Source organism: Dryobates pubescens, chromosome 25, assembly GCF_014839835.1.
Source record: "Dryobates pubescens isolate bDryPub1 chromosome 25, bDryPub1.pri, whole genome shotgun sequence".
NCBI classification, from domain to species: Eukaryota; Metazoa; Chordata; class Aves; order Piciformes; family Picidae; genus Dryobates; species Dryobates pubescens.
The window spans coordinates 4,303,242-4,328,094 of NC_071636.1; the positions used below are offsets into that span (position 1 = coordinate 4,303,242).

Genomic DNA, 24,853 nt, shown 5'->3' on the forward strand with positions numbered 1-24,853 from the left:
AGTCATGAGACATGATCCATTAATTAAGAGAACTGCCTCATTTTAGGGTAGAAGCCTCAATTGAGGTAGAAAATGTGGACAGGCATTTGCATGGTTTTGTTGTATTTATTTTCCATACACATCCCTGCCTCACCCATCTCTGCATTGCAGGCAAATTGGTGGTGGGAATACTGGCTGCCTCCTGTGTTTCTGCTTGTCAATGATCTGCATAACAGAACCATAGAATCATACAGTGGTCTGGGTTGGAAGGGACCTTTGAAGTTCATCTAGGCCATCCCCCCTGGTGTTAGACAAATACCGCTCCAAGCCAGGTTTGGTTTCTGAAGAAGATGTTTACAAATGAGTGCCTGGAAGCCAGGGTGATGAATCAGAAGGAGCCAGACATTCAGTGCAGTGCCCTGTGTTCCCTGTGACCAGTACGGAAGAGAAGTCTGTGCAAAGGTCCATTCTCTAAGTCCTAGCTCAGGTATCAATACTAGAGGGTATTCTGTATCACCACAAGATTAGCCCTAATCTTGTATTAACCTGCTTGATCATTTTGTGGTACCACTGAATAATTGTAATTAGTAACAGGCACCTTCAGCCCTCAGATAATTTGACTTGGGTGATCACCTCGCTCCCTTGCCCCTCCAGCTTCACAACTCCAGTTGCCAGTAATAAATGCTCTAGGGTTTTTTCTTATCTTGGGTTCATTTCAGTCCTGCATCTCTTTGATCTAAGTAGTGCTACAACTCTCTAATTAGTCTTAAGCAACCAGTTTTTCTCAGCTGCTTCTCCTGTCAGAACTGGTATTTTCCAGATAAGTATATCCTCGTTTTTCAAAGCTCTCTCCATGGCTTTTTCAGCCTGGATTATACTCCTGTGAAAAGAGCTTTTTCTGCTTGACCAAACAAAGTATTTTCTGAAGTGATTTTCAGTCTTTTGAAGAGAGTCAGCTGCTGAGATGTGAACCCCAGGTAACCTAATAGTGAAAATAATCCATGCTACTGCTATACAGCATAGAACAATCAATCTTTATTATCAGGAGAACAGGGCAAAATACTATAGTCTAGTAGCAGAGTGCAACAGGAGCAAAAGGTAGATGGACCAGAAGGCCAGCATCATATGCAAAAGCTTTGCAGGACCTTGAACTGTTCTCCAGCCTATAGTATTCCTGTTCTTCACTGAGCACTCTCCAGTGCTCAAACTATGATAACACTAAGTGACCCCAGCGGTTTTCATTGAGCTTTGTACTCCTGTCTTCTTGGCCCAGAAAGGAATGGCAGATCATGTACCCAAAGCACCCTTGGTGTTGAGATTGGAAGGAAATTTTGATTGTAAGTTGCACAAGAACTTGCCATGAATTAACACCTAGATATGAGTTAGAATTTACTGATCTCTCATGATTGGGAGAAGTGGGATTCTTTTTAGAACTCAAATTACTACACTTAAGGGAGTTTTCCCAGACCAGGAGAATTTTCTGACACACTTCCTCCCTTTCACACTTGTTCAGCAGCTGCAGTAGCTCAGATTCTGATCTTCACACAACTGCAAGGTGCCGTATTTGCCTTCAGTGTGGCTGGCTGAGGCAGACAAAGCAACAGACACAGAGTTGTAATGAATTGAAAGCTGCTTTAATAAATTTAGAAATAAAAGGATTCAGTTTTATTATGCTTCATGAATTTGCCAAGGGACTTGGCTATTAGGAGCTTGATCTACATGCCTCTTGCTGTGCTGGTGTTAACTGTTAATGTGCTGGCATCTTGCAGACTGCCAGTCCAATGAGTCCACAGGGAAGTGTATGGCCTGAGGTTGAGTTGTTCCTCTGAATGTTGCTGTAGCTGCTGAGTGCTGTCCCATTCAGCTGCTGGCTGCACTGCAGAATGACACAAACTAAATTCTTACATGCATTGAATAACCTCACTTGCAGTCTGCTCACCAAGCCATCTCCACCAGGACTTCTTTCTCCTTGAAGTATGTGTGATTGCTTCTAGGGGATGCACTTTGAAGACAGAATGTCAAGGTGTAACAAAGGTATTAGAACTTTAAAGGTATTGAAAATGAAAGGTTATGCAAAGAAAAGAGAGGGTATATCAAGTAGTTATAGGTTCTTGCCAAGGATTACTTTGGAAAAGACACTTGAAAAGATTCTTTTAATTGAGTTGTAAGGTATGTTTAATGACACAGCTTTCTTCTATGTTAGCCAACATCTTTAGCAGAAAATACACCAAACCCCTGTGTATTAGGCACTATGTTCTGCACTGTCAGGTCCACAACCTGAATGTTAAAACTACTGGTAAATCAGGGAATTATTTTTTCTAAGGTGTGGGTGTAGGTAGTAATTTGTGCCAGCCAACCAAAATGTGGACTATTATTCACTTATAAATACTGGAGGCAATAAAATATTCAGCCTTATCAATGTATGTTTGGAAGAGAAAGCCCTGCTCCCTGTGAGCTTATGCCACAGAGTCCTGAAGCCTGAAGCTCTCACTCTGAATGGATTTACAGCACTGCTGCTTACAAAGAGATACAGGCTCCATGAACAGGAAGATCCTGCATGGGACACAATGGCACATGGCTTTCCAGACACCAGCAGTGTTTTGAGCCAGGGGTGCTGGGGAGAGAAGCTGGCTCTCACTCTTCAGCTATTTCACCTTCAAGGAACTAAGAGGCATGTAACTTTAATGGACCAACATGATCTTCTACTTCATATTTGTATTATTAAACACCTTGCCCACTGATTCCAACTGAACTTTACAAAGCACCAGCACTTGGAATTCTTTTGGCTTTGCTGATTACTTGTGAAAAAGAACTGGTTCACTTTGAAATAGACATGAGGATTATGTTCTCCTGATGGAGGAGATGAAGATGGAAGCTGCCAGCATAAGAGAATGGTTTCAGTGTTTTCTGGCAATTGAATCACTACTTATTGAGTGGTTTCCAACCTGGGAATAGAAACTGGGACCTGAAAAGAACAAAAGCAAAAATCTTACTGCATTTTCTTGAATCTTGAAGAAGACGGGTAACTCTCAGGCTTTGAAAGAGTGGAGAATGTTTTCCATTGCCTTCAGATACCAGGCATTTATACTGCCTTTATTCTGGATGTTTTCTAGGGCTTTGAAATAGTGCCAACATTTTTTTTTTTCCCCCTTCAATAGCAGAAAAAGAAGTTTAAATTTAGCAGAAATGCCAATCACTGGAGTAAGAATTAAGGTTAGGAGTGAACCAGCTCACTCCCTTTTGTGACAGGTGTATGCGCACAGCTCCTGCTTTGCTTCCTGTTAATTATCTTTACTCAGGAATAATTTCAAAAACCTCCTGTTGATCATGTCAAAACAACACATTTTGCAATCTGTCCATGAATTAAATTCAGCTTCTTTCTGACAGCATCATGGTGAATGGCATTGTCTGATTCTGAGCGTTTATTTTCTTCACTTGAGGACCAACATTTAAAGAACTCTTCAGAATTGTCAGTGCTGGCGTTTAAATGGATAGAAGTCAATGAGTCTTGGGGCACATGGGCTCCAGTGTTGGAGCAAGCAAAGGGCATAGCTCTGTGACACAGCAGCTCTGGTGAGTAAAACCAGATGGAGTTGGTTTTCTGAGCTGCCACACCTGCTCTTTTCTGTCCCTTCTGTCTTTCAAAGGTGTATTTTTCACTTGCATCTTCCTGGCATTTGAATTTACACCGTGCTGCCACAAGCACTGTCAAGCAGTCCGGGTGAAGATGTGTGAGCAAAAGAAGCACACAGCTGAGAGCAGGTGTTTCAGGGTAGTGCAGGACAAAATGTCAACCAACCAGTGGTGGCTCTGTGACCAAGGCTGCTGCACTCTCAACTGTCTCCTGAGCTCTGTCTGCATTTCAGAAGAGCTGCAGTCCCTGTGAGAGGAGTACATCCTCTGCCCACAGAGGCTCTGAGCTGAAACATTCCTGTGAGTCAGCTGCTCCTGTCTCCATGTACTCTGAGGCACTATCCTTCAGGACTGAGAACCGCAAGGAAAAGCAGCTGAGTGTTGTAATCCCCAAGGACCCAGCAGGGAAGATTGGTTTTGATGTCACATTTACCATTACATTTATGGTTTTCCTCTGAGCTGCTGCACTGCTGGTCACTCACTGTGACTCTGCACATTCCAGCAACAAAAGACCCAGTTAAATGGCGTTGTGTCCATGTAGTGAGGATTTCTACTTGTCCTGAGTCTCTCTCTTCGTGCTTTAGAGAATTGAGAACAGTACCAAGAGCCCAGGCTTTTCAGTAATAACATAACCTGCCTCTCAGCAATGGCCTCAATGCTTCTGCCCAGCTTTGCCTTCAGCCTGCAGCCCTGTTCTGGGTGAGAAAAGTATACTAGGACCAATACTTCAGACAGGGAATAAATGTCGAGCCACACAGTGCAGCCATGAATTTCTGGTTAGAGTTCTTGAGCAAGTAAAGGAGCAGTGAGGTGCTGGATCTCTCCAGGGCTCTGCCTTGGGTCTTCTGTTCTTCAGGAGGGGCATCGCGTGTGCCCGTACTGTCATGGTAGGGCAGCGGCTGGCAAAGAGGCTGCAGGAGGCTCAGCCACTCGGAACACGGGTGGGACAGCGGCACGGACGGACTCTGTGCGCCTCTCCCGGGAGCGAGCAGCTTCTCTGGACGGCTCTTGGCCGTTTTCTGGGCAGGGCGCTGAGAGGCCGCCTTAGGGTGCGGGCTTCAGGAGGCGGGGTGTGCTCGGTGACCACTTCCATAGCCCCATCGACAAGCGGTGCAGAGATTGTGCTTTGTTACCGCTGCTGGGCCGAGCCCGTCCCCTCCGCGTATCGGCCGGCTGTGGCCTCGCGCCCGGGCACGGGCGGGGCCCGGTTGTGGGCGGGGCCCGGTTGTGGGCGGAGTTCAGAGGCGGGGCTCGGGGGCTCCCGGCCGGCGCTGGCGGGGGGGCCGCGGCGGGGCTCTGCCGGCGCCCGCGCCCGTCTCTGCCTCCGTGCGCGACGGGGCTAGGGTTGGGTGCGCACTCGGCGCAGGGCGGCTGTGCACGATGTGCCCGGGAGCTGCGGCTCCCTGCGGGCCGCGGGCGTGAGGCGGTGCTGGCGGGGGCGCGGCGGAGCGCAGCGGCGGGGCTGGCTGCCGCCGGCTGGGGACAGCCCCGCTCCTATGGCCCGTTCGGCGGGGCCGGCTCCTCTCCCGCGGACGCGGCGGGGCGCGGCGCGGGCCTGGCGGCGGGGCTGGGCAGCATGACCGCCGGCTGCCGCCCCGCTGCGCTTGCTGCCAGCACCCAAGCGCGACCTTGATGCTCCGCGTCCCCGCTCTACAAATATGATGAAATGGCAGCCCCGGAAGAAGGTGGGTGACGAGGAGGGGCTGAGCCGCGGCCAGCGCCCCCAGGGTGGGCTGCCCCGGCAGCCTCGGGCGGAGCGGCGGGGCCAGGTTCCCGTCCCGGTCCCGCTCCGCGTCACCTTTCGGGCCGTCGCGGGAGGCATCGCGAACTTTTCTTTCTCCCCCGGCGGTTGTCGCGCCCCGCCCCGCTCGGGACGCCGAGGGGAAGGGGCCGGCTCCGCCGAGGGGCCCGGGCTGGGCTGCGCGTCCGCCGTTCTCTCCGCCCGGCCCGGGCGGTCCGACTGGCTGTCGGGCCGTTTCCTAATATGGCTGCTTGGCTGGAGGAGCAGTCGCGGGCTCGGTCAGCGGCGGGGCCGGCGGTAACGGCGTGCCCGGGACGGCAGCCCTGTGCCAGCAGCTGCCTTGCTTGTCCGTGGCGGCATCCTCGGCTGGCGGCGTGCCGGGCCGGGCGCGGTGGCTACGATTCGACGCCGGGCAGGACGTTCGGTGCTGGCGCGCTTGGCATCGCTGTCTGTTGCCGTTCTTGTCCGGAGAAGCCTGGAGAAGTGCGTGTGCCCCTCCGCAGCACTGAACCCGAGCTCTTGGCAGCTTCGGGCTCTTAACACTTCTTATTTGCTTCTTTTTTCCCCTTTTCTTATTTTTCTTTCGTTTGTAAAAACCTGCTTGAACCAGCAGGGCTCCTTCTTTCTTTGTAGCGTGATGTGTGATACTGTGTTTTACATCAGGGAAGAAATAGAAATCATATGTGAAATGCATGAGGGCATCTCTGGCTTTGAGTGCTCGAGAGTGAAATAAATGGTGTTTCAGAAGGGCCTGATTGGAGCCTGTGTTGCTACTGCATCTCTGGGTGATCTGTCAGGCTTTGTGTCGCTGACACCTTGGTTCTCTTCAGCTCTTCTGAAGCTATTCCTTAGTTTTTTCGTGCAGGCAGTTGCCTCTAGTGAGAGGAGTTCTTCAGATCATTGTGTCTTCAGCAGGATGAGCAGATGATGGGCAAGCTTCATGGCTATGTCTGTGCATTTTTGAATCCCCTCTGTGCCTCCTTTCAAACTGGTTTTAGGATGTCTACAAGCTATAGATTTTTAAATGTCTGTTTTTACTATTTTGAACTGAATGTGCAGTCACTCCTGTGGTTATGGCTATGGAAACCCCTCCAGGCCATGGTTACAGCAGTATTGACTGAACCACTGAAATATTATTCTTGGCTGCTGGCTGGGCTCCTCGGCTCTGGAAGATTCCGTTTCGAGTGTCAGGATTCACTCTGCAGTACTGGCTCACCCAATTATGCTGAAATCACCATGTCAGATCAGTATTGGTTTTCTCTGCATTATCGTCTTGTGTCCAAATCAAGTTGATTTTGGGCAGCCAAGTTTGATGATGGAGAGGGTATAGAGGGTAGCTGAACTCATCTGAACTGTCAAGCATCTTACTAGTCCAAGCAAAAAATAACTTCTACTCCTGCTATGATGTGATGGAAAGTATGTTCATGTTGGAATAGGGTCTGTTTTCTACTGTAGTACCAGTAAAGTCTCAGCAGAGGTTATTCTGTCGGTGTTGCCAGCACTCTCACGTGAGCCCAGCCAGGATTTCTGCTGGCCTGGCCCGAGCGTCTTTGTAGCCTTCAGTCATGCGCTTCCCAGGGCGCTCAGGAAAATGACTCATGCAGGCCCCTCCAGCACTGCTGCTCTGCTTCCTAACGGGGCTCAGAGTGGGAAAGGGAGCAGAGGAACAAGAATCTGTAGCCCTTGGTCGTTCATAGCTGTTGGTTGTTTCTAAAAGGACTTCTGAGAAGTGATTTTTCTGCCTCTTCCCTCTTAAAACATCTGAGTGTGAGAGCTGGCAGTGCAGAGCTGAACACGTTTGCTGCAGTACTGAATTGGGAGCATTATTGGGTTTGTTGTATTTGCACTCAGGTTCTTTTGCCTTGCCCTTTATTTATTTTCATTATCAAGTGTTTAAGCTGTTACGTTCATTTACACCTGTTGAAGTGTGCACCTTAGGATTGTGTGCAGTTTACTAGTCCTGTGTGTAAACCTAGAGTAATCCCCTTTGTTTGGTGATGCTAAGGTACACCTATCACCTATGGTGTGTGAGGCATTATTTTGCCTTCAGCTAATGAAAAAAAAAAGAGTTTTCATGTCTCTGAAATACTGTTTCTCTGTTGTAAACCCCATATATTTTTCTAACTGTGGAAATTTACTGTTGTGTGTACTAAATATGTCTGCAAGCACCAGAACTAATAAAGGCTTTTCTTTTGTGGACTTCCATAACTTGCTTCTGACTCCTTTTCTCTCTGGGCTTCTCCCACATCTCTATGTAGCAGATGCCTGGTTCAGAGCACTGTCCATCCTGGTACCCTGGGCAGCAGCTGCCACTGGAATATGTTTCTCTGGCAAATAGTCAGTGGACCTGAGAGCTAGTGGGGACAGAGGCTGCCAGTGTGCTCCATAAGTCTATGTCCCGGGGAAGCCAGGCTGAAAAACAGGTGTAGTATGATCAGTGCATAAGGGTGAGCACAACTGCACCAACAGGCTGTCAGGAGACCAGTAAATAAATTATGATGATCTGGGTATAGATATGGCTGATGGGTATTATATTGACTGTTCTTTGAAAAGCAGAAAATTAGCCCTGTTAATATGTCAAGGGGCTCAGGCTGCAGGAGTTACAGCTTTCTTTACAGTCTGCCCCTTAGCACAACCTCTTTTTGAAGCATCTTTCAGCTTCAGGGCACAGTTTGCTGGCAGGATGAGTGGCTGTGCTCGGGGTGCTGAGGATGCTCAGCTCCCCCGTGAGGGAGGTGCTCTCTGCTGTGGGGCTTTGGCTGGACCTCATCACTTCAGGCTCACCTCAGGCTGCCCGAGACCTCGCTGACTAGGATTTGCTGCAGCCTCTCAGCTGAGGGAAGAGGAAAATGGCTTGGGTGGTGGTGCACTCTTGTTTGCTATTGCTGATTCTTTTATCTCTGAATAGTAATTATACTACTAATAAAGCTGTTATGGTCACATAATGGCATAGTGGAGTTCAGATGAGAGAGTATTCCTTTCAAAGCTGTTAAAGCCAGCAAGTTGAGAAAGGTGGTGTTTCAGATTCATTGAGTGCACCTTATTTGTTATGCAGGAGCAATGTGGAGAATTTTGCATGCTTGAGAAGACTGATAACAGAAACTGTTCAGATGCTAACAACAAACTGCAAATAGGAATCATTTGCTCCTTAGTTATGATGAGTAAATGCTTGAGAAAACCTGAAATCACTGACTGTGTCAGGTGCAGATTTTGTGAAGGATTCTGTGAATCATTAGGAACAACACAGTGATGAACCTACAGTATCCCTTTGTGACTGACATGCAAAAGTTGGGTGTGTTTACCAGGAGCCTTTCAGTGAGAGGATTCATTCATATTCACCAACTCCTCTAGAAACAAGTAGCATGTTCAGTTTTCCTGCAGTACAGAAGAGAATATTCTCTTAGGAAATTCATGCAAATCTCATTATATTTCTGCCACAACTTATTTTCTTTGAGATCTGTGTTGGGTTTTGAATTCTGGGTCTATAGTGTTTATGCTCTGTTAAAGTCCTCACTTAGGATTTTCACTGTGTGCTCAAGGGCTGTGACTGCCTTTTGTCTTGGGCACTGGGATTCCTCAAAAGTGTAACAGCAGAATCCGAAAGCTCAGCCTTCTGGATTTTTGGCAGATTCCCTTTCAGCCTGTAGCAGTTCACCACAGTTCATGGCTGTATCCTGATGCTGCTTAATCTGGACACACGTGTCCACTTCTGTGTGGATGGAGAGCAACCATTTCCTCCCAGTGACTTTTTATTTCTCAGTCCTTTCTCAGTGGACTGAGAGACACTTGCCAGGCAGTGGTAATCTCTTCAGAGTAGCAGGAACTTGGTTGACCCTGAGGTTCCTTTCTCTACAGGCCATAGTGAGAGCGATTGCATCAGGATTTACCAGTGTGGCAAGTGCTCTGATTTTTCCAAGCTGGAAAATCAAACCTGTTCTGCAGAATTCTTCTCATACTAGGTGAAAATAAGCAAATGGATTTATTTTTTTTTAATTAGTTCCCCCACAGCTTTTTTTTTCTTTTTCTTTTTCTCCCCTCCTGCCCCCACTCTTTCTTCTTCCCCATAGCTTTATAACTGGCAGTTACCAGCAAGCACTTAAAAGCATTCCCAGTAAGCTTTCCCATCTTATATTTCTTAAGAGGCTTTTAAAATCTAAATCTGCCCTCTTATATGCTTAAATAAACAAAAATGGATAGTATTCCCAACCTGTTCAATATTGGAGATCATTTCCATTTAAGGCCATGCAGTACTGGGCTCAGGAATGATGTTACGCCTAAATTTGTAGCAATCTGAGCTGGTAATCCAGAGCTCTGTCCTGCTTTCCTCTAACAGCAACCGGGAATGAAGAAGTTGCTTCCAAAGCTGTTAGGTCTAAGGAGATTCAGGCTCTGCCCTGAACTAGCTGCCAGTTGCAGGGCTTTGCTCTTTGGCCTTCTCAGGGTAAAAAAACATTCACCTCTAAACCCTTGTGGGCTTTGACTGCAGGAGGTCCACTTGCTAAAGATTTCTGAAGGTTGTGGCTTTGTGGTAGGTTTTTTGTTTGGTTTGGATTTTTGTTTGTTTGTAGGGAGAAAAAACTTTATCATGTTGTCCTGTGCTGTCAGATTACTGTTGCCTTCTGTCATCTCTACTACTTCTGCTGTATGGATTACCGATTTCCACTTGTATGAGTATTTGGAGTCTTTCAACATGGTAAATCCTGGCCCACTGATAATACTCTTTAACTGTTGGGCAGAGTGTGAGCTGAAATAAGCTTTATTAGAAAACTGATGCTCAGAACTGCTCAGAAGGTGCTCTGCTATGAGCAAGCTTAATCCATCACGTGGTGTTCAGGTGCCACAGAAGGTCAGTTACCACTGCGTCGCCTCTTGTCACGGGCCTGGAGCAGCCTCCATTGTGCTGCCCTGCTGAAACCCCAGTGCAGGAATATTCTGTGGCAGCAGGGATGTGCAGAGGCAGCAGCAGTCGGGCAGACTGCTTGCAGGGTTGGGGACAGGTGTGCTCATAAAAGCAGTGACTAGCTGGTGGTACGGTTTCTTGCAATAAGTTTTCCTTATGCGCAAGAGCAACAAATGCAAAGCTTTGTTTCTTGTCACTGCTGGTATTTTGTTTGAGTTCATACAGTTGCACAAATACTGCAGCAGCTGTTGCCATATTTGTCCTTACTGCCCAAACAGAATGCTCATGAAAGTGCTCTCCTCTAGCCTTTGATTTATGCAGCAGTAAAGAACTGCTTCGTCCAGGGCAGTATTATAAATGGTCTTCCTTTCGCTTCCTCTGGATGTGGTTTATTCCTCCTCTTCTCCGCCTGCACTTCTAAGATCCTCTCTCTTTTAGGCTTTCATAATAACCTAATGATAGGGTCACTAGAAAGGGACTGATGATCCTTGTTGCTATTATCAAAGAGAGAGGCATATTCTGGCAGAGCAGAACTGTGAGCAGCTAATCAGTGTGATGGTAACTGACAGTTCACCAGGAGACAATTCCTCCTGCATTTCCTAAACAGAGCATTTGATAGGAATACTCTAGTAAGTGCTGAATTGGAGAGTTTCAGAGTAAAAGATAATTACTTGTAATTATGGAAATTTCTGCAAGGGAAATTGTCTTAATTTGTTCCTGTTAAGAAATGGAATTGCTCTAGTTTCAGCATTTGAATCTTTTCAGGAGATTAATGCAGTCTTCCTTCATTACTGTAGATGGGCTTTGTAACCTTGTGGTTAAAATCACCACTTTGATTCTGCCCATTCGTTTGAATTTCTACTAAAACTTAGTTTGGTTTAGAAGAAAAATCAATAACATGCACAAAGCTTCTCTTAAACTGGGTCTTGTTATTTCAAGAGCTGACAAAAGAGGGTAAAAATGAGCGTACAGAAGCACAAGGAGGTTAGATGTGGGTGAAGGTGAAAGAAGAGAATGATAGCCAGTAAAGGTAAGAACTTACTCCTTATAGCAAAGGTGTGAGTTGGGCACACTGTTACCTAAGTGTTCTGGTCATTGTGGGTGCCAAGTCAAACCAGGTGCTCAGGTGTTTCTAGGCCAGAGAACTGCCTGCTGTGGGATAATCCCTGAAGCCTAGGATGGCAGGGATTTTTTGCTGGGATGCTGGCTTAAAGAGGTTTGCTGTGACAAATAGGGAAATGTTCTCTGATTGCTTTCTCCTGTGCTGAGAAAACCAGCTCTTGATAAATAATGAAATACCTGACTGTGTCATCAGTTTAATTGGAATCATCTCAGAGCCCATTACTCTTTGGTTTGCTGCAGTTAAAGGTGGCAGCAGCTTTCCTCCTGGGGTATTTATTAAAGCTGTTACGGGCTGCGCTGCTGTGCAGCTCAGGCTCATCCTCCAGCGGCCAGGCTGTGGGGGTAATCCTGATGAACGTGGCGTTGTCCTGCACCCCATGCTGGGCTGGGGCTCAAACTGCAGCAAGCTGGGCCCACGGTGGGAAGGGGGTTGGGGGCTCAGCTCCTTCCCAGCTCACTGCTCTGGAGGAAGCAGGGTTGAGTTAGGGGGCTCAGTTCCCTCTCAGCTCACTGCTCCAGGGCAACCAGGGCAGTGCTGTCTGGCCCAGCCCTCTGAAGGAGCTGAGCGGCTGGTGCTGCTACTGTGATCTGTCCTTCTTTTGACAGTAAGTCATGTTTTAAAAAACCTTTTTTTTTTTTTTCCTTCTCCATTATATAGAAATATGAATCTTCCTGTCAGAGTTGCTCATTGCTTCTTTTATTCTTTTTTTTATGATTTACTAGCTTGCTACATTTAATGGAGTAAACGAGGGTTGTGAGATGAACCCAAGTGTGACATCTTACTGCACACAGTGTTCACGTGCTTGTCCTGGGAGAGTGAACAATCCAGCGACTTCAGCCAGTTTAATAACCCAGCTCTAGGCTTGTTTAGTTCCTTGCCCAGTGCACAGGATGTTGGAACATAATTATACAGCTGAGATGGGAATGTTTATGGGATAGCCTAGGCTGAAACTCTGGAATCAGAACTAAGTGTTGTGGCTTTAGTGACAAATAATTACTCTCCTTTTAATGGAAAATGTTTTCTAGAAGCAGTTCTTGCAGTTAGTGGGTAATGGGTTGGATCTTTCCTGGAAATGCTATTGTCTGGCCTGCCGTTGACACAGCAGGGCCAGACAGTTGGGTGTTGTACTGGTGAGTCCAGCTGAACTGGGTGGGTGGCTGCCCCTGTGCTCTGGGGAGGCTGGGTTCCCAGGGCTGCAGTGTGGTGCCCAAACAGGCTGTTTGCATTGCCCCTGTGTCCTGAAGGTGCAAAGGCAGCGTCCAGAGCCTAGCTGGGCTGCCCACAGGCTGGGGATGGGCCTTTGCTGCACTGCTGAGGGCAGCTTGGGTCTGGACTCTCAGCATGGCCAAATGCCAGCCTGCCTCGAAGGCTGCATTGCTGCAGCCCTGGGCATGCATCTTATTTGGAGGAAGCTGGGCTCTGCAGGGCAGAAGTGGCTGAGCAGCCATGGGGTAGCCTGTGCTGTGTGGGGATGAGGTGCTTCTTTTGGACAGCTCTGCTGGTCCAGAACCAAAGAAAATTGTGTGGTTCTGGGAGCTGCTGCCTCCCCAAATGAATTCAGATGCTCTGTGTTTGTAAAGCAGCATGCCAAAATATGTTCTGAAGTAAACTGCCATCAGAGTGATAAAACAACCCTCTGATCTCCTGTAAACGGTGCTGGTTTTCCTTCAGGATGTTTTGTGGTTTCCTTTTTCCCTTGTCATGATTGTTATTCTTTTATGTTATGATTCTCTTGTAATCTGCCAGGTGATGATACCAGCTCATCTACCTTGAAACACAAGTCTGGAGGAGAAGGAAAGGTAGTTTTCCTTGATACTCTGACAATGATCCACATTTCCCTGGCAAATCTGCTTTTTAGTAACTTCCTTCAGCAAGTACCACTAAGACAAACTATCCATATGCAGAGGGCTGGAAACTGTGCCTTCTGTTAAAGAGGAATCACACCTCAGCAGCCATGAATTAACCTCTATAAAGCATTTTACTTCTTTTATACTTAAGTGGCAGGAAGGAGGGACTTAGAAGGCTGATACATAAAATATCCAGCTGTGTTATTCATGTTAATTAGGACTTTGCAGAGACTGTTACAACTTGGCACCAACCCATTTTCCATAGAAATATTAATCTGTTATGGTTGGAGAGCTCTCTCATGAATTTCTGGGTTCTGAATTTTAGCTCTTGCTCAAATGCAGATCCATACCTGGTATATCTGGGTAGAGCAGCCCCATTGTTGGTCTGCCACAACATGGAATGTGTACTACAGGGTCTTCTCTCCCCAGACTTGTTAGTGCTGCCTTGTGTCCTTGGTGCCTTCCTGGCAATGGGAGTTCTAGTTTCCTAATTACACCTGTGAAGTACCCAGGAACCATAAAGCCATGAGTTTTGGCATTGTGTTGGCTTCTATAACCATAAGTCCTGTTACCCTTGAAGACGTTAGAGTTACAGGACTTTGAAAACCAACAGACTTTGGAACATAGCTTCCACTGTTACAGTCCTGCCAGGCAGGTGAGCTTTGATTGAATCCCATGGACAGCCAGCCAGACCTCTCATAACCCAATCAGTTCTGTGCTTGGAAAAGCACATGGATGAAGAAAGAAGTAGCTTGAGGCTGACAGACAGAGGGGAAGTGAAATGGTGTTCTTATTAGGTTTCTTCCAACCTGAGATGTTCTGGAATTTTATGAATGGAAAGGCACACAGGTGGAGAAGGTGACTTGGAAATTTCCAGAGGAGGTATGTGGTTGGACAGGGCTTTTAGCAGCCTGGTCTAGTGGAAGGTGCTCCTGCTCATGGCATGGGCATGCAAATTACCTCTGACACTTGAACCACTAGCTTCTTGAAAAGCCTGGGGGTAAACTGCTTGATGTAGAAAGAGCTGAGAAATTATTAAGTAATGCTTAACTTGCATCTGGGATTTTCTGAGATCAGATGAGTGCAGCTCACATTAAAGAAAGGAAGAAAGCATCTTGCTTTCAGGAAGTAAAGTAGCTCCCTCACTAAGTGTTCTTATCCAGCCAGTTATTAGCAACACAATAAAGAATAGATTCCTTAGGTTGTATGAAAAGCAGATTGAGCTATAGGGTGTTGTGCAGTGAAGAAATGTTCTTGAAAGGGAGCCAAAAGCTGTCATTTCCCTTTTCATCCATTAAAAAGTGCATTAACACTGTCAATCATCAGGCTTCAGAGGTTAGGCAAATACGGTCAGCATCTGCAAATAAAACCAAAGATTTAGCACATTTGGGTATCAAAGTTACATTAATGAGAGAAATTTGCCATATGGGCATAAGCCCCAGCTGGGCTTCGGCTCTGATCACTCTGAATGAGTACCTGGAACTGTGAGCTCTGCGGTGTCCCGCTGTTCTGAGCAGCGTGGCCTGCTCTGCAGGGTGGGGGCAGGCCAGCACACCTTCGTGTGGTGTTTCTCTGCTGTAGGGAAGGCTGGCAAGGCCAGCTGTTGGAATTAGCAAAGTCTGTCGGCATTAGGTCACCGTGTGTCACACCTGAGTGCAGCTGCTTGGGTGATGAGTTTTCATATGCTTTTCTTAAGCCTTCATCCCCTACCTTGTGTAGCTGGCAGAAATGAAAAGCATTTTGTGAGGGCCTGTGTCTTGCTTGCCTTGCTAACCAGCATTATCTTCTGAGCAATTAGTAGCAATTAGCGATTTCAGCCCAGCAGACCAATCTAAAGCTCATCTGAGTTAGCAGGGAAATTGCTGTCATCTTCAGCTGGGTCTGAGTCTGCCCTGCCACTGCTGTGCCAGGCCAGCTGAAGATGTTGGTGTTGGCTAGAGATGCTTTATTTGACTCTGCCTTAAGCTTAGGACCTTGTCAGGCCCTGCCTTAACTGTCTTTCAAGAAAGAAGCAGGAGGAGCTGTGTGTGGGAATTGGTTTTTTTAATATTTTTTTCTTTTTAAATATGTTCCTACAGATGTTTTCAGTCTCTACAGAAATGTCCCTTTTCCCTCACTCTGTCCCTGTCCCCCCTGCTTAAAATCTGGTGTCTTGTGAGACTTGTTGGATAATGGAAAACTTGCACAGTTCACTGATTCAAAAGAGCTCACCTGATGTCCTGTCACAGGATGGCACAAGCCTGGGGGGGGTAGCACTGACAGTTACAGCTGAGACAAGCCAGGGAAGCAGGGATGGGCTCTTCACATTGTGAGTGAACTTGAGGGTCACACTGTTTAGAATAGAATAGAATGGAATAGAATAGACCAGGTTGGAAGAGACCTTCAAGATCGTGTCCAACCCATCAACCAATCCAACCCACCTAAACAACTAAACCATGGCACCAGGCACCCCATCAAGTCTCCTCCTGAACACCTCCAATGATGGTGACTCCACCACCTCCCCAGGCAGCCCATTCCAATGGCCAATCACTCTCTCTGTATAGAACTTCTTCCTAACATCCAGCCTTGGATCCATCCAGTTTGGATTGTTGTGTAGTATTTGGTATGTTTCGGTGCTGGGGGAGTAGATTTCAATCCTTTTAAAACAAGTTAACAACAACAACAACAACAGAGTGGCTTTTCTTTCTCTGCCAGCTGGGTATTGCACCAAGAATGTTGACACTTGCACCTTGTTTCTATGCAAAGTATTTTCTGCAGCCAGTGATCTCCATATTGACCCTTGCTCAGATTTCCTATGAGCTTAACAAGAACCTCCGGGGTAGTAGAGATTCTGTGGTGGTTCTGAATTTTCACAGTGAGTTTGGGGGGGTGCTGAGGACAGCAGCTACTACGACCTGGCTCTGGAAGCTCTGGAGAGCTGTGCCTTGAGTCTTTTCCCATTTTGGCTTTGAAGCTGTATTGTTTCATCAGTTCTGCTCGAGGGATAAGACATCTAGATTTTATGAAATAAAATTGTAAACATGCTACAACACTTTTGAGTTATAAGCAATTCAGCTGTTTTAAATGTAAATGCTGTAGGATTATATACTTGATTTGTTATAGCTTCCTAATTCTGCCTGCCTCAGCACTTTCTTGGCAGTTAATTGCATCATGGCTTAGAGAAACGTTCCATAAGCTGCTGAAGACAGCTTTGCTGGAGTCTGACACACTTTATTCCTTGGTTACACAGCAAATGGGCACTCTGGGGTACTTAGTGCAAGAGGTGCTCCAGTGGCCTGTCTTCTGCAGCCTATTTTTTTTTATTGAGTCCTGTCCCCCTGAAGTTTGGAGCTCTGTTATGTTGCACATGGATGTGTGCAGTGGTTGGACTTAGCAGAGCTGTCTTCTGATGTGTGAAGAAATGTAGGGAACGAATGTTTCACACAGGCACTCAGTAAGAGAGGCATAAAACTCCCCAGAGCCACAGTTGTTCATGGACTTTTGCATCATCCCAAAGGGGTGGCCTTTGAAGCTTGCACCTTGAGCTCTGCTGTGCTCAGTGTGCAAGTTCACTGCCCGCATCTGACTGTACTCAGTTGTACAAGAAGCAGGTAGTGAGGCTGATGGTAAAGCCACACACATGCTAAATGATCTACAGAGAGTCAAAGAGTTGTCAGATTTGTTCATAGCTGGCACAAGTAAATAAACTGAGTGTCTGGGTGGTTGTTTGTTGATGGATGTCATGAAGAACACAGTGCTTATGCTGTGGCTGGCAGGTGAGTGGTGTGCTGAGGGGGGTGGTTAGTGTGGTTGTGTTGGCTTGGCTGTGCAGTGGGTTGGCTTGGGTGGACCATGCTACTGCTGACTCCACAGAAGAGGCTCCAGATGCAAATCTCCTGCCATGTTGTTGGATGCTGAAGAGTTTGTGTTGTGAAATCACTTGCCTCCTGACAGTGTTTTCCTGAGATGATGTAGAGCAAGGGCTCATGGCTGGAAGTTTTATTTCAAATAGAGAAATGCACAGGTTTAACCGTGAGGATGTATTTGAAGAAGTTCTGTAGGGTCATAGGCTGTTCTTGATGGTTTTGCATCAAGATTATGTGTATAGAAGGAGCATGGGGGCTAAGCCAAGTGTTACGGTGCTTTGGCAAGTGGTTCTGGCCTGCCTTGTGTAGGGATTGATGCTGTGACCAGCCCTTCTGGCTCAGGAGGTGAAATTTGCTGGAGCTTTGGTGTCAAGCTTTCAGTGCAGTCTGAAGGGCTGACAGACATTACTGTGATGGGTACCCAGGGAATGAATGTGAACCAGGCTGTCATCTGGTCTCAAACAGAGTGGAAGAGCTCTCCCTGGGAAGCTAATGATGGCAGCTGCATCAAGCTACCATGGGTGGAGGAGGCAGCTGGTGTGGGGAAGCCCTCAGTCACGGAGGACAGCAGTGTGCTTCATTAGTCTGGTGACTAATAAGCAGTTTTTGTGAAAAGAGAATCTAGTGTGTGGTACATAAGTGAAGAAAGGCTCATTCTTCACATTTCTGCTGCAGAGCAGTCCAGTGCTCCTCCTATTACTAATTTTCCCAGAAATTACTTTAGCTTTTCTCTAGTTTGCATCAATGCACAGCGAGAGTAGGAATGCTTTTGGTTCCCACTCCTGCAGAGCAAGGGTCTTGGCAGCAGAGTCACACACGTCCAGTTTCACCTGAGACAAAGTCTAGATGCCATTGTGATTGGCTGGTTACAATTATGCTTAAGTTTGAGGCTCCTGGTTGCAGGGTGAATCGTTGTAATTTTAGTCTGTTTTTTCCAGAGTCCAAACCACAGAAACATTGTCTGCTCTTGTGTCTTCTGGATGGTGCTGTCCATAAGATGCTTGGCAGTCCTACTGAAAAGTGGTTGCAAAGTTAGTTACAGGGGCAGCTTGGTCAGGATTGACAGCTCCTTAGCTTGCTCTCCTGTTATTTCTTCATATTCTAGTTCTGCTGTTGAGGAAAGCCATCTGTGGTAAGTCTTGAAGTAAATACAACTGAGCAGCTGAGTCTTTTGGACTCTTTTTTTGTTTTCCCACACAAAAATTCAACAAGCATGATAGCTTCTAATGATGGTGAAAAGTACATGACACTGTATTACTACCTGATTCCAGTTATGTCACCATATTCTTACACTCTAATCACATAACTGAGCCTTCTCATTATGGAATTTGATGTAAGCATGGAGCTGTGCCTCTTTGTTGAGGTGGCAGTGGTCCTGATATTCCTAAACCTGCCTTCCAAAAGTGCTGGCATCCTCAGTGTTCCTTTTCAGTGGTTCAGCATCCCTCTGAATAGGTTGCATGAGGGCTCTGTATTCATTTGCAGAGACATTGGGTGTTTAGTCCTATAAAGAGAAGACCGAGAGGATATCTCATCAATCTGTATAAATATCTGAAGGGTGAGTGTCAAGTGGCTGGGACTTATTCTTTTTAGTGGTGCACAATAATATCACAAGAAACAATGGGTACAAGTTTGAGCATACAAGATTTCACCTCAACATGAGGAGAAACTTCTTTACTGTGAGGGTGATGGAGTCCTGGAACAGGCTGCCCAGAGAGGTTGTGGAGTCTCCTTCTCTGGACACATTCCAAACCTGTCTGGATGCATTCCTGTGTGGACTATCCTAGGTGATCCTGCTTTGACCAGGGGGGTTGGACCCAATGATCTCTGGAGGTCCCTTCCAACCTCTAACGTACTGCGATACTGTGAAACAAAACCTATGGCTTTAAAATACACCAAACTTGAACAATTAGTGCAGGCTGGAGAGTTACTGTGGGTAGTGGGGCTGTCTGATATGAAATAGTGCATTAGAGAGAAATTTTCCTAAGGGAGATTAGACAATTAGACTGAAAGATGCAGGTGGACCGCGTGTCTCTTGTCTCCTTGAAGATGTGTCTTCTGAGGCATAATTAAAATTCTTTCCAATTATTCTCACAACACACAGTGAATGGGGAAGTGTGACAGTTGAATGACAGGCATAGGCGCGGGCTGGAGCAGACAAACTGGGTGAATTTACTGTTCTGACAAAAAACTTTTGTTATGAGCTGAATTCATAGTTGTTACAACATAGATGTGGGGTTCAATCTGCCATTCCACATCCTGGTTTCCCTCGCTTTTTTTCTTCCCCCCCTTTCCCCCCCTCTGCTTCCTGTTGTATGCAGCAGCTCAGGCTTTCCTCCCAAATCCCACCCCACGCAGTGGTTGTGGTGTCTGTCTGGAGCTGAAGTGATGGACCGTGGCACACCCTGCTTAGTTTAGGGAGGAGGTGCAGTGCTTCTGTTGTGGCCAGACAGCTACAGCTCAGGCTCCACACAGAGCTTTGGCCACATGAGTCAGGCTCCTGTTTGCTTGGAGCCTCTAAACCCTCGAGGCTTAAAAGACTGATGACCTGCCAGATACAGCATTTATGTCTTAAATAAGTTAATATATTCTCTAGTTTTAATCTTAATTTTATCCAGTTAATCAGAGTGCAGAGAGCACTGATTAATGTTTTTGTTCCCACAAGCAGCTAAACCTAGGATTCACCCTGTTCTAGATGTTCTTTTTAGCTACATTAACCCTCACCCTTTTTGTAGACTTGTGTGTTACTGCAGATTAGGTGACCACAGGGCTTGCAGGTATCTCCAGGGACATTATTAGCCAGACAGATTCCAGTGGCTGACCAGGTTGTGCAAAATCTGGGGCTTCTGCAGTAGACCCTTGAAAACCTGGACCTCATGCCAAGATAATCTGTGCCATGTACACAAGTGTACCATTTCATCCCTTTGGAGGCAGAGTATGTGTAGTGTCCCTGGTACCAAGTGTCCATGATAATTATCTTCATGCCAAGCTGTATCCCAGGTCTGTCTGGGTCTTTGGTAACCAGTGAAGGAGGTATCCATGCTTACTTCTGTGTTTGCTGCTGTTTGGCTCACTGTATCCAGTTGAATCCCTTTGACAAATGCAGGTTCCAGTTCCAGCCTAGCATCTCCTTGGTTGACATCTCCTTGGTTGGAAAACAATGTTCTCATTTGAACATGGTTGAGTCCTTTTGTTCAGCCCAGACTCGTTAGGTGGTTTGCATGCAGATAGCACTGAAGCTCTTGACTTGTGCAAAAGTTTGCTGAGAGCTGGGCTAAAATCCCTTGTCCCTGAGTAGCCTTTGATCCTCTGTTTTTCACACTGCAGCCACGTTTCTCTGCTGTGCCTCCATCTGAAGGTGAGGGGCCGAGGCCCTTGGCCTGGCTTTGTTGCAGACTGGTTCCAGAGGGGTTTTCATCTCTGTTTCTCTCGACTCTCTCATGCAGAGCCACGGAAAGGGGAGAGCCAGACTGCTGCAGCTGAAGCACTTGCTGTTCAGTCTCCCAGTCCTGCCATGCTCAGACCCATCCTTTCTCAGGCAGCAGTTCCACTGCAGCCTTTGCTGCCATGGAGACACATCACCAGTGGCCATTAAAGTGGTGCTGAGATGGCGGCTCCTGCTGCTGCCGCGATTCCCATCGTGCTTCCGTCAGCGTTTTTCTGGTTTGAATCCTGCTTTGATGAATTCCATCTCCTCTGTGATCACAGCACAGTACCTTGTGCCCTTCCAGGCACGTAGCTGTTGCATGGAACGCTTTGTGGCCCAACAGAAGCTGACTCTCTCTTACACCGATACCTTCTGATCATTGAAATGCAGCATTTGGAGCTGCTTCTGCCATCTGTTTTTTGCATAAGGCTTCTCCTGGCTTTCACACAATGTGTGAGAATGCAGGAGATCTGCATCCTACCCAGAGGAGAAGTGGTGGTGTGCATGTGGGACCCAGCTGTGAGAGAGTAACTGATCAGACAGAGGTACATAGAATTCTAGTGTGGAGAGGGACCCAGTGTGATCTCTCTGCATACACTGGGAAGTTTTCTACAAGAAGACGAGCCCCAGTGTGTGCTGATAAAGGTGCCTTCCTTTGTCACAAATGTATTCTCTTAACAATGGTGAAGAACAGGCTAATGGGCAGCACATCTGTGGGAGGAATTTAAAGGGTATTTGCTTACTGGTTGTCAAATTAGAGTCAATTTGTTGTAGTTTATTTATGTGCTCACTAGAATAGAAAATGCACTGAGGGAAATCGTCTGAAATAGTGATGACTGCTGCTGTGTAAGAGTGTACAGGGGATTAGGGGTGCAGCAGAGGGGTTGTATAAACACTTTGACTCATGTAAAAGCCAGGAGAGGATTGTGGTCCTCTGAGCCTCATGAATAGTGAGCTATGAACACGGAAAAGATCCCCGAGAGAGGCTTTCATAAAGTTTTATTTAAGTTGGGTTTGTTCTTCAGTGACTGTTGAGTCTCAGGACTTAGTTTTCTTATCATAGAATTATAGAATGGTTTGGGTTGGAAGGGACCTTTTAAAGGTCATCTTGTCCAGCTCCCCGCTTCCTTTTGGTCAGATGTAGAGCATGCAGGGCTTGTGATTTAACTGTGTTTGGTACAGCCACTGGTTACCTAACCACTAGTTGCATGAAGCATAGATGGGTGATTGTGCTCTTTTGGATGAGGCAGGTGGAGTCTCAAAGGTGTTGCTGTCTAGTTCTGAAATCTTGGTAGCCATGCCATACACTAGTTCATCTGCAGTGCCTGGTCTGGTCCCCAGTGTAACCTCTGTGGGCACCAGTTCTGAGGAGTTTCTGGAGGCTGCAGGTAAGCCATTCTGTGTGACTCTGATGGCACAAGGGAGCCAGTTTGCAAGTCTGATATTGGGGGACACACATTAAAATGCTCATACATGAACCAAACACTTCTATGTAGACATGAGATAAGCTGAGAGGGCTGGAATGGTTTAGTGGTGAATTACCTGGTGGTGGTACAAACAGGGGGAACTCAGATTTTGCTGCAGTGCAAAAGGGTAATGGATACTGTAAATATATGAATTTATCTTTCAAGTGTAGACTTACTTCACCTAACAACAGATTTGTATGTTTGGAAATTCTTCAAAACTGAACTTGAGTTAGGGCACTGGGAGGTGATGCCTGGGCTCCGAGGGCCTTCATGCTGGCTGTGGTCTCTGATGGAAGTGTTAATGGCGTCTTCCTTTGGTGGCTACCAGACACTTTATCAGTATGAGGAGGGTTCATATCACTTGCCTCTGAAATGCAGCTGCTGCAAGATGGCACATGGTGCGTGTTAAACAGCTGGTGTGCTGTGGGCAGACCCCCAGTGCTCACTGTACACCATTTACCTGGTGTGCTTGTCACACAGCTGCTGCAGGAACTGCAGCAATGGAAGATCTGGGGACTGTCACCTTGGTGGCTCCAGAGCATCCAGCAGACGACCATGCCTGACTCCTCAGTGTGGCTTTTTCTCGGACAAAGTCCTGGAGGCTGTGTGAAGCACTGATTAGTTTGTAGTTTTAATTTTCATTGTGTTTTCTTTCAGCTTCTGGCATCTCTCGTGCTCACGAGACAATCCCATCTTTGTTTCAGCGTCGCGGTGCAGTGCTTGGCGGCTCTTGATAGTGCTGCGCGCGGAGCTCGTGAAGTGTCTCTGAATTGGTTTGCTCGCATCTGTCTGAAGGACTGAAGCCAAAAGCCTCTCCTTTCAGAGGATTAGAATCACATCATTACTGGAGGGAGTTCAGAGAAGAGTGAAAAAAGTGATTAGAGGCCTGGAGGGGCTGATGTATGAGGAGAGATCAAAGGGGCTAAATTTGTATCATTTGGATAACTGTCAGTGAAGGGGGAACATGAAAGCCTGTCATTATGGAACATGTATGAACAGGGAGGGGTCAGGAAGAGATTATTCAGGGTGGGATGATGGGGGGGAATGGGATTATATTAGCAAGGGGGAACCAGCTGATAATAAGGGAAATTCCCCAACAATAAGATAAGTTAGGGTATTTAATTGTCTCACTGTAAATCCAATGACTCAAGCTGCTGCTCTTTAATTTACTGATGAATGCACCTAAAATCTTCCAAATAGAGGCAGAAGTGTAAAGCCAAGACTGGTGCAGAAATGACTCTAGTTGTAGGTATCGCTGACCTTGGAGGCTTCATCCCACCATTTAGGTGGGACTGGCTGAACAGAGCAGCAGGGAGGGTATTGTATGAACTGGACTTTGCCTGGCTTTTTCATCAAGCTGAACATCCTCGAGCTGATAAAGGTCACCTCTCTGTACTGTCCATCCTTCTGCAGTTAGCTGGGGTTTCAAAGAGAAGGCCAACAGTTGTGTTGCTTCGATTCGGAAGTGTGGACTACAGCCTGGATACTAATATAGAATCTAGGACCTGACTTTTGGAATTGGGTACTGCAGGAATTATTGTTATTTTACACTGTTTCCAGGTCACTGCTTTAAAAGTGCACCTTCTGCCAGGCATCTCATGGAAGTTATGTTCATACCTCTCCCAATGAATCACTTTCTTAAAACCTTGAATGAGTATGGCCTTCAGTATGAGCTGATCCATGGTATCCTTTTCTAGTGATGTTAACACCTTAATAAATGCAAAATGCATTTGGAAATTCCAGACTTCAGTTCCAGCTGAATCTTTGCCTTCAAGCTAAAATCTGTTTTAACTGAAGCAGTGGCCATATGGGGTCTTCTGGGCTAGCTGGAAAGTTCTCCTTCCCACCTGGTTGTAGGACCAAAGCCTGGGAGCAGGGTTGTGTATCATCACTAACTCTGTGTTTTCTGTTCCATTGTAAATTTAAAGCAAATGTTTTACATTGCTCTACCATGTCTTTGCCAGTATAAACTGTCATAGTATGTGTAGGGTAAGGACATGTGTATTTAAAAGCCATGGGGACAGAGTATTCCCTTGCTATTGTGCATTTCAGAGCAGAGGCTTATTGATTCAGGTGCCTGAAGAGTGATGCTTTGAAGCAGAATTTCCTTTGGGAGCTGTCGTGTGAAAGGGCAAAGGGGAGATGATTAAAATTTAAACTTTCAGACCCTGTGGAATTACTTTTTCATTTTTCTAAATGAGACTGTATTAGTGAAGGAACAAACACTGAGAGCTGCCCAGATCTATTTAACTGCTGCATCTCCATCTTGGACAAAGCAGTGGTAAAAGGTTAAAATGCTGTGTATGGCATGGAAATGCCTGCTGTCAGGAGACCTCTGTGTGCTGTGCCTAGAGCAGATGTTCCTGTTGAGGAGGTGGTGGCTGTTGGCTTTTTTTCCAATGGATTGCTGTCCCCAGTCTCCCAGTTGTTTATGAAATGCACAGTCACAAAATTGCATGCCAGCATCGTTGTTGGATGTGCCTCTGTTCTGAGCCCTCCATCTTCCCAAAGGAAGATGTGTTGTGTCAGAATTCTGCTTCAGAACTGAGCTGGTGTTTGCTGGTACGGGTGTAGAGCAGTGGTGAAAGCTCAGCTAGTCTTGTGGTGAGCTGTTCACAGAGTCACAGAATCTTAGGGGTTGGAAGGGACTTTGAAAGATCGTCTAGTCCAGCCCCCCCTGTCAGAGCAGGATCACCTAGATCACACAGGATCAAACCCCATCATCCAGATGGGGTTTGAATTTCTCCAGTGAAGGAGACTCCAGAACCTCTCTGGGCAGTCTGTTCCAGAGCTCTGTCACCCTCACAGTGAAAATTTCTCCTTCTGTTCGTGTGGAACGTCCTCTGCTCCAGCTTGCACCCGTTGCCCCTTGTCCTATCATTGGACATCACT

The 24,853-nt window shown here is 46.6% G+C and overlaps 1 protein-coding gene across 3 annotated transcripts in view; it reads left to right on the plus strand.

Moving 5' to 3' along the window:
- The window catches only part of TTC28 (tetratricopeptide repeat domain 28), a 137,245-nt gene that overhangs the window by 37,216 nt on the left and 75,176 nt on the right, over positions 1-24,853 (plus strand). The window contains exon 1 of one of the 3 annotated variants that reach the window (XM_054173304.1): positions 4,895-5,297. The exons of the other annotated variants lie outside the window; for them this stretch is intronic. Within the exon in view, the coding sequence (XP_054029279.1) occupies positions 5,271-5,297 (27 nt within the window). The 5' untranslated portion in view covers positions 4,895-5,270. Of the gene's footprint in view, positions 1-4,894; positions 5,298-24,853 lie in introns of those variants that run through there. 3 annotated transcript variants of the gene reach the window in all.